The 9,981-nt window shown below is 40.0% G+C and overlaps 1 protein-coding gene across 2 annotated transcripts in view; it reads left to right on the top strand.

Moving 5' to 3' along the window:
- The first annotated feature begins 770 nt into the window (after nt 1–770).
- The window catches only part of TENM3 (teneurin transmembrane protein 3), a 157,159-nt gene continuing 147,948 nt past the window's right edge, over nt 771–9,981 (top strand). For both annotated transcript variants that reach the window (XM_082680576.1, XM_082680575.1), the window contains exon 1: nt 771–957. In XM_082680576.1, coding sequence (XP_082536702.1) covers nt 786–957 — 172 coding nt within the window. In that variant the 5' untranslated portion in view covers nt 771–785. The remainder of the gene's footprint in view (nt 958–9,981) is intronic.

Below are 9,981 nucleotides of genomic sequence, written 5' to 3'. Positions count from 1 at the left end.
AACTTGCTTCACTAACCTCTTCATTTATTTAGGCTGGTTTTAGAAAGTGTTCTGTGAGTCCTTTCTTTCTCTACCCCTCCCTCCAGCAGGTTTACTTTCCTGGTTATGTTTGACATAAGCGAAAGATGAGATTAGTTTGCCCCCCTGGAGAACTGACCCGCTGCCTGTGGCCAGGCTTGACGGTACCCTTTATTGGGGAGGGGAAGGATAAGAAAGTTCGCACACACGTCCAGAAAAGAAATCAGTCTGTACCACGTGATCGGGTGTGCTTGTGTTTGTAGGAGTACATATTCGCAAATAGAGCAAATCCACGCGTAGCTATAAAGCAATATAATTACTTTTCTTAAGTGAGATGTGAAGATGTTCTGAAGGCAGTTCATAAAGGGAACTTCCACAATGGTTTTGTGCAGGAAATGGTACGATTAGAGCAACTCTGCGGTCTCCCAAGACACCTGCTTGAAAGGGCAGTAATCATTTGTGTGCGTAAATCCTCCTGTATTTATTACAAACCAGTCTCTTTCATCCCGGCGTCATTTTTCTGAGTTGGGTTTTCTGGTTAAAATATTTTCTTAATTTCTCAGTTTTTGAATTATATGCAGTAAATGATTTTAAAGCCAGAGAGAGAGAGGGAAAGAGAGGAGAGCTCATGCCTCGCCGTCTCTGTCTCTCACATTTTAATCTATTTGTATCTTATTATGATTTTTTTCCCATCCCGCAGGCACTTCCTATTCAAAACAGGAACAGGGACAACGCCACTGTTCAGTACTGCAACCCCAGGATACACAATGGCATCTGGCTCTGTTTACTCGCCACCTACTCGGCCACTACCTAGAAACACCCTATCAAGAAGTGCTTTTAAATTCAAGAAGTCTTCAAAGTACTGTAGCTGGAAATGCACCGCCCTGTGTGCTGTAGGGGTCTCAGTGCTCCTGGCAATACTTCTGTCGTATTTTATAGGTAAGAACACATTTCTAGAACTCTATTTATTTGGTCAAGGTGTGTATTTGGAGATTAAATGTCATGGGGGAGGGGCTGGTACTGATATGTGATAAATCGCAGAGTATTTTAAGTAATCTCCATCATACGTAGATAGATGGAAAAGCTGCCTTTGCATGAGGCACGAGGTCTGTCTTGGACACACAGTAGAGTGTCTGTGTGTTGGATTTGTCCCTCGTGAGATATGGGCAGCTCTGTGGCATTTCATGTCCAGGAGATAATTGATGCGCTTGTAGGCGGAATGAACTCTGTGCAGGAATCTCCTTCAGGGCAGTCGATAGGAAGCTCTCTGCTCCTTGCGATGTTACTGTCTTTCAGCCAGCTCGGCTGTCTAAATGTAAAACCCATCGCTCAGGGCCATCCTCTTGCACTCAGGAAACACTCTCTAGAGAAGCGACCGTCCATAAAACAACGGCTGGATCACACGCGCTCCTCTGTGTGGATTTGCCAGCTTTTCCGACGTGGTATCGATCATGTTTTTTGTCACCCAAACGATGGGAGCTGCTAATAGAAGTTGTAAATATGCCTTTCCTCTAACTGTTTCAGAGCATAGATGAGCGTTCACACTATTGGAAAGTTGCTTATTCAAGTGTCAGAAATGACCACATCTGACCTTGATCTGCTTCTAAGTGTAGGGAAAGGCCCGCCGCATCGAAATGCAAGTGGTGTCCACTGAGATAAATCACAGGCTGTGTGTTTTGCCAACAAGAACAACAGCCAGTGATGCATCCTCAGGTGTACAAAGCGATGTGTGATGCCCCATGAAATTCTGCAGCTGAATAAGAGCATCACAGGGCTGTCTGTAGAATGGTATGACGCTTTTGTGGTGAGCCAGTTTCTATCATTAACTACAGTACCCCTTAGTTATAAATGATGTCCTTTGGAAAGTGAAATAACCATTTTGAGTCACGTCATTTAAGAGGAAAATAGAATTTTAGAGCATGAAGGGAGGAACTTTAGAGGTAATTGAGTCAGGGCTGGCAACTCGGTGGCATGTGGAGTACTGTGACTTCCGATCCTTTGACGGTGGTCGACATCGCTAATGAATCCGGGCACCCTTTCCCACTAAACCTGCACACAGCCTCGTTATCGTCATCACAGGGCTTCGTACAGCCACTGTCCATCAGAGATGAACGCCAGATGAAACCTTTCTGTCTTTTTTCAATCTAAGTTAACTCCCTCCTTGTAAAAGTGGTCAAACCAGGTACCAAAGGGGTTGCCACTTGGCCGAGATCACACACTAATGATGTACTGCTGTGCCGTTCCATAACACTCGAGGGACACGAGGAAGGTCACAACAAAAATCTGTGTTCACAGACAGATTTCTAGTATTCAGCTAAAAACTATCCAGCCATGAAGAGCATCTCTGCTGGTTACTGTAAACATTACTTGTACTTGTCAGCAGCGTACTGCTGAAGAATTTTAAATGCTTTCTGAAACGCACCGGTCACAAACGGGATGTAATAGATTAAGCATGTGTATTTGTATGGGATTTTTTTTTTTTTTTTTTACTATAGTACATGCTAAACAGATAGATATGTACTATGCACGGTCAGAGTTCAGTGTCTGTGCTGTGGATGTGTGGTCAGACATCCTTTCTGATCTTACGTACCTGTGTCCTACCAGTTGTTAAATATTTTGAATATCAACTCTGATACCATTTAATTTTATTTACATTGCGTGACTAGGAAGAAAAATAGCATTTTAATGTGAGATCACATCCCTATTATTTGTGAGCCTTGTACTCTCTTTAAGGATCCATCAGTGAATATAATTGAATATCAGACGAAAATAAAGACTTAAATGTTCCCCTTTTTTTCATATTTCCTGTTTTGACTGTTTAGTGGTTAGCATCCCACTTTACACCTACCAGTACCACTATCATAAATGTCTCCCTTTGATTTTATCTTTCCCCACATGGAAACATACAAATTATATAATTAATATACTCACGTACTTTTGTTAGTTTAACAGATATTTGTTGAACAGCTGTTAAGATTCAGTTACTGTCCTAGAAATTAAGCTGATACAATCCAAGTGTTATTTGCCAAAAAATTACTTTTATCATCAGAGAATTATCTCATCATTTTATTGCTTTAATTAAACACAAATATACTTAGAATTTTCACTGGTCTTCCTGTACTTCAATAACTAACACTCTAACATAATGGTTTTTTGTTGTTGTTTAGATCAGGTAAAGCATTTCATTTCTGCATCAATTAGCATGATAAATCCTTTTGAGAGTGAAGATACTGCCTTTACCCTTGAAAAAAAAAAAAATAGGACACTTTTGTCCCCGGGAAGGCTGTCCTTTTCTATTGAGTGTGTGCGTAAAGCAGAGAGGGAGATCTGTCCGGCCAGATCAGCCTGATAGCCCCACAATCAATGGGAGACCAATGTCATCATCACTGTGACCTCACAACCTTCAGCAAAAGGGCAGCCATCCTTAAATTTTCTTGTTTCCATTCCCTTAGAGGTCCCCTTCCCTCATATTGACTGTCGATATAAAGTCAAAGCCTTAAGAAATATGTAAAATCGAAGGCCTGAGAAATTATTTCTCGCCTAGAATTTTCTTTCTCACCTTCCAGTAAGGTCATGAGAAGTTATGAGATACTGTAGCGTTAACAAGTCTCTTCTCTAAGATAAAATTATCTCAGGATAGTCAGAAAGGGAGGAAGGGAGGGGGACAGACTTTTCTGTTTGGTTGTTTTCCCTATCCCTATAAAAAATTTTAGAGACTAAAGAAAGGCCAAGAAAGAAAGTTAAAATTAATTCCCATAGGTAAGTGTTATACCTTTGCATAGGTAACCACTGCTAACTCTTTGGTGTCTGCCCTTTCAGATATTTCGCAATGCACATATACATCTACGGTCCCATATTTTTAATTCATTTTGTACCAGACTTTCTCATTTATCATTCATTAAACATCATTTAGCAGCTCTTTTTTTTTGCGGTACACGGGCCTCTCACTGTCGTGGCCTCTCCCATTGTGGAGCACAGGCTCTGGACACGCAGGCTCAGCGGCCATGGCTCACGGGCCCAGCCTATCCGTGGCATGCGGGATCCTCCCGGACCGGGGCACGAACCCGCGTCCCCTGCATCGGCAGGCGGACTCCCAACCACTGCGCCACCAGGGAAGCCCTAGCAGCTATTTTTAATTAACCGGTTTCCAGGGGGCTTCCCTGGTGGCGCAGTGGTTGGGAGTCCGCCTGCTAATGTAGGGGACACGGGTTCGAGCCCTGGTCTGGGAGGATCCCACATGCCGCAGAGCAACTAGGCCCGTGAGCTACAACTACTGAGCCTGCGTGTCTGTGCTCCGCAACAAGAGAGGCCGCGATAGTGAGAGGCCCGCGCACCGCGATGAAGAGTGGCCCCCTGCTTGCCACGGTAGAGAAAGCCCTTGCACAGAAACTCAGACCCAACACAGCAAAAATAAATAAATTAATTAATAAACTCTTACCCCCAACATCTAAAAAAAAAAAAGTTCTCAAAAAAAAAAAAATTAACCGGTTTCCAAAAAATGCAGTGACTGTTCTCTTATGCGCGTGTGTGTGTGTTTATATGTGCAGCTGGGTTCCGTCGATCAAATCTTTGGTCGGAATAAATTATTTGAAAGAAATTTTCTGTGCCAAAGGACCATGGCCAAATTACCCTCAGTTTACACAACTACCAGTGCCCCTTAATATCAGTATTTGTAATCCTTGGCAATCTCTTAAATTAAAACATTTTATTGTTGTTTTCATTTATTACTGGTAGTGCTGAATATCTTTTCAAATACTTATTGACCATTTGTATTTTTTTTATGTATGTGTAGGAATAGTGTAGTTTCCCCCATGTTTCTATTGGGGCTTTTGTTCTTTTGGGGGGGGCAGTTACACATGTTTATTAAGGATATGAATCATTTGTCATATGTTATATACTCTTCCGATTTATTATGAACTTTGTTTTTGGTTGTCTTGCCATATACCATATAGAATTTTTTAAGTAATCAAAGTTATCAATTTTTTTCTTTGTAATTGCTTTTTAAAAATATTTATTTACTTATTTGGTTGCGCTGGGTCTTAGGTTGCGGCCTGCGAACTCTTAGCTGCAGCATGCATGTGGGATCTAGTTCCCTGACCAGGGGTCGAACCCAGGCCCCCTGCATTGAGAGCACGGAGTCTTAACCACTGTGCCACCAGGGAAGTCCCTTTCCTTTGTAATTTCTAATGTTCGTGCTATGCCTATAAAATTCTTATTTACTCCAAGTATTATTTTTTAAGTCACTTAAATTTTCTTCTGGTACTTTTATGGTTTTTCAGTAACCATTTTTAGGTCAACATTTTTCCGGGCGCTCCACTAGGTGCTAGAGGTTCAAATTAGCCCTTCATTCTAGAAGCTCTCAGTCAAGTGATAAAGACGTGTACGCAAACACACTTTTAACAGGATATGCTTTCATAGCAACTTGATCCGAATGAGCAAATAAAGAAAAGGAAAGAAGGACACACCTACTCCTGGCTGAAGATGTTGGAGTAAGACTTGATCTAGCAGGTGATATTTGAAAGATGCAGAGGAGTTCAGTTCACTAGGTTTGACCTCAGAATGATTGGTGGGAGATGACCTTGAGAAGAGGTCATCCAAGGTGTGGAAAGGCAGAAGCGTGAAATGTCCACAGTGGTGTGCGTGGAGGCTCCCGGTGTGCCAGCCCTGTGTATGGATCACCTCGTTCATTTTCACGGCAACCCCGTGAGTTATTGTCTCCGTTTAACAAATAGGAGTCTACCGCCTAGAGAGGCGCTTCACCTAAAGTCACATAGCCAGTAAGCAATGGCAGCTGGACTGGGAACTGCCAACCACCCCAGGACACTGTACTGCCTCCCATGGGGTTGTTTTTTTTTTAATATTAAAAAATATTTTATTTTAGACTAGTTTTAGGTTTCTAGAAAAGTTGTGAAGATAGTGCTGAGAATACCCACTTACTTCCCATTCAGTTTCCTCTATTGTGCACATTTTATATTAGTAGGGTATATTTGCCATAATGGATGAACCAGTGTTGATATATTATTATTATTAACTAAAGTAACACATATGATGAAACGAAATTAATTTTAAGGCAGGATGAGAAAATATTTTTTTCCTTTTTTTTGATCGGAGTAGAGTTGATTTACAATGTTGTGATAGTTTCTGCTGCACAGCAAGGTGAGTCAGTTATACATATACATATATTCACTCTTTTTTAGATGCTATTCCCATATAGGTCATTACAGAGTATTGAGTAGAGTTCCCTGTGCTATACAGTAGGTCCTTATTAGTTGTCTATTTTATATATAGTAGTGTTTATATGTCAATCTCAATCTGCCAGTTTACCCATGGGGTTTTTGAAGCACTGAAAATAGGGAAGAAATGAAAGCATAGCAATGAAAAAGGATCACATTTATGTTTTCCAAAGATTGCTCTAGTGGCATCCCTGAATGTGTAATTCGGAGACGTAAAGTCCAGACTCGTGCTTTTCAGACTTGAATTTGCCTAAGAATCATCGGAGGATCTTGTAAACGCCTGTTCTGATTCAGCAGATCCAGCGTGAGAACCGAGAGTCTGTATTTCAAACAGGCTCCCAGGTGATGCTGCCGTGGTCCGTGACCAGCACTGTCAAATGTGATGCTTAATGACGCAAATGTTTCTACACGGTCCAGTTCAGTAGCCACTAGAAACATGTAGCTATGGAGCCCTTGAAATGCGGCTGATGCAACTAAGGAACTGGAGTTTAAATTTTATTATTGTTAATTAATTTGAACTCACAGCTACATGTGACTGATGGCTACCATTTGGACGGTACAAGTATGGACAACCTCTTACAAAACTAGTCTAAATGAGAGATCATGAAGCCATGTTGGGATAGGGAAGTGAGCGGAATTGAGAAACTGTAACTGACTCATAATGCAATAGATGTGCCACGATTTATCATATACCAATTCTTGAAAATCAAATGTTCAGGCCCGTACATGTGGCAGACCTCTTTTCAGCAGAGTCACATGTGATTTTCTTTAGATCACTGAGCTCCCAATTAAAATCATTCTCTGCTGCATTAATGTTTAAATTGATATTCCCTTGGACAATGAAAATTCTGATTCCCAAACACAAAGGTTGAGTTCAGTGATACAGACCTTTCCAAAAAATACCTGTCCCACTTTTTCTGGGCCCTAATTTACTCATTCTTCTTTGTTTCTAAAATCAGAAAAGTATAAAGATGGGCAGTAGCCAACAGTTATTCACCAAAGAATGGGTAGAAAAGAAGCGGTCTGTTGGTTACTACTGCTTCTGCTTCTGCTTCTGCACAGTTACAGAATGAGAGGGTGTCTTGATTATTGCTCTTTACTCACAGAATGCTCTTTTCCCTGTGGGGGAGATACCCTGAAATTTTGATGTTCTACACGTTGAAATGTGTCCAGAAATCTTATCATGAAGTGTAAACGTTACTGAAGCGTTATTAAATACAGATCAAAATGTGCTGGAATTACTATGTTAACACCAATTAAAACTGCAACAAAGTCAAGTCAAACTTCAGATAACACCGTTATGGACATTTAACCTCATTAACATGACCATATACTGCTAGCAGAGTCTGAAAATCCACAGAATTTCCCCTTAGAGTAGTACCAAAAGTATTTGCGCATGTAATTTAAATCTAAGGAAAACTAGAGAAAAGAAAAATCGTACCAAAATACATTATGCTAGCATATTTTCTCAACTTGGGACCCTTTGGGCCAGATTTATTCCAACCAGTAATCCCTATGGCAAGGCTTTTGTTTATCACAGCTTATTGAGATATAATTCGCACACCATGTAGTTCATCCGTCTAAAGTATACACTTCAATGGCGTTTCATGTATTCATGCAGCTTTGCAACTATCACCACAATCAGTTTTCGAGCACTCCCGTCACCCACAAAAACCCTATATCCCTAAACACACACTTTGTATTGCCCTCCAAAACGCCAATAGTTTTTTTCCCACAGAAATTGAACTTGTAAGGGAGTGGTTTGTGGACTCATTTCCCAATGGCAAGAGATAACTCAGCATTGTTTTCCTCGTGAACTTCTGACATAGGCTGCTAACCAGAGAACTACTCACATTTTCAATACTCCTTTTCAGAAATGCATACGTAGTTATCTATTTACTTTGAACAGCTGCTACCAACCGATTCCTAAAATAGATGTTGTCATATGTCTGCTAAAAAGGCTATTTAACAACATAAGCATTCCCCAGATCAAGCAAAACATAACCTGTCGAATCCAGGTTCATGGCAGTGATGATTCCTTAGCAGTTATCTGTCCTACTTCTTTGTCTGTTTGGATTTTATGAACATTTTTGCCTCGCCATGTACCTTGAAATTGATTATGGTACTAGCTATATATATGCAACTCAGAGTCAGGAGGGCAAATAAGCCAGCCCTTTATGCTTCGAGAAAAGTTAACCATTTAAATGTAGATGGCAAAATAAAATGTGTTGTGACGTTCTTTCTTCTTTTTGGACGTGTCTTTATGATAAAAGCGCTGCTTTATTAGGTTCTAGAGCACAGCCGAACGGTGAATTACATACCATTTCTCACTGCAGCTTCTTCCCTTAGCCCCTAGTTGCGTTACTCTTAGAAGATGCATTTTGTCTGAGATAGAATGGTAGCATTTTAATACTAGCGTGGCGTCACCCAATGGAGAAGAATGTATCGTCTGTATCTTAGAGAACTGAAGAGTGTAAACTAAAAAGTTTTAATCCATATTTTATTTTAGCCTTGGATACATAAAATTAAGAACATTTTAAAACCTGATTCAATGGTGAATGACGACTCAGAATAAAACGGTTTACCTCTAGGAGAGGAGGAATATAATCAAAACATACTCCTGCAGTCTTCTGAGTCTGTAAATTCAAAAAGGAAAAGATGTACTACAAAGCCAGTCTAGACAGTTGCGGTTTTTTCTTTATTAAGGACAGCACTTTGTATAGGTGAAAGTGTGCTTTCACATATGTACACCGTTCTAACACCCACAGAAGTTTTGGCCATCTTGTCATGTTTGCACTCAATCCTAACTTTCAATATGAACTCTATTAATTTGTAGAAAATATTAGTTTTCTATGTCTAGCATATCATATAGAAAGCTAGAAAAAATTGAGAGATCACTTAAAAGTCAGTTCATTCTCCAGCCAGCTCTGTATAATCATATCAGTGACTACTGAATTGAACCTAAAGTGGGAAAAATCAATATATTGTACACCCAGGGTTTTTTGACTTTATAAGTTTTTTCTTGCTATTTATTAGCACAACTTAAAGATGTTTAGTTTTAAGTTGATCTTAATATTTATTTATTACTCTAGAGAAAAAGGAGCTCACTACCAAAATCAGGAAATTACACAAATGTAGAACGTACGCTCTTCCTCTCCTCCCTAAAAATAATTTATTTACTCTTAGCTTGATATGAGTTCAGCTAAAGTAAATAATACATGGGAAATACTAGAAACAGACTGTATTTTCCATTGAAATAGAAAAATCTCCCTGACTTGAAAAACGTCCAAGGGCGGCAACAATAAGCAGTAGCTTTAAAGTCAGCTGAACTCCAGTTTGTGCCGTACGTAAATATCTTGTCTGTGAAATATGGGGCTGTTTTCTCTGTTGTAGGATACCATTTTTGCAGAATGTAGCAACATCTCCTGACTAATGACAAATGGAAAGCAGAATGCAGTATTTACCATTTCAGTGGTATGTTGCATAAATATTTAATTGGTGTTGCATATGTCATTTGCTTTTACGTTAGTGGTACTGAGAGCGGTGTGCTCCGAGAGAAATATCTACATACAGAGGAGCGAGAGGAAAACTAACTGGCATATATGAGGTTAAAAAGAGAGCTTGATAGATTGCTAGGAATCTTAGGAATGAATTCACCATAAAAACTCTACATTCCATTGAATCTATATTCCAACAAAGGTCTCATCCTCAAATAAAACAGAGCAAAGAA

Source organism: Grampus griseus (genome assembly GCF_964374135.1).
Source record: "Grampus griseus genome assembly, chromosome: 21".
Taxonomy (NCBI): Eukaryota; Metazoa; Chordata; class Mammalia; order Artiodactyla; family Delphinidae; genus Grampus; species Grampus griseus.
The sequence above is the reverse complement of the archived record's forward strand: the minus strand, read 5'-3'. Positions and strand labels throughout refer to the sequence as shown.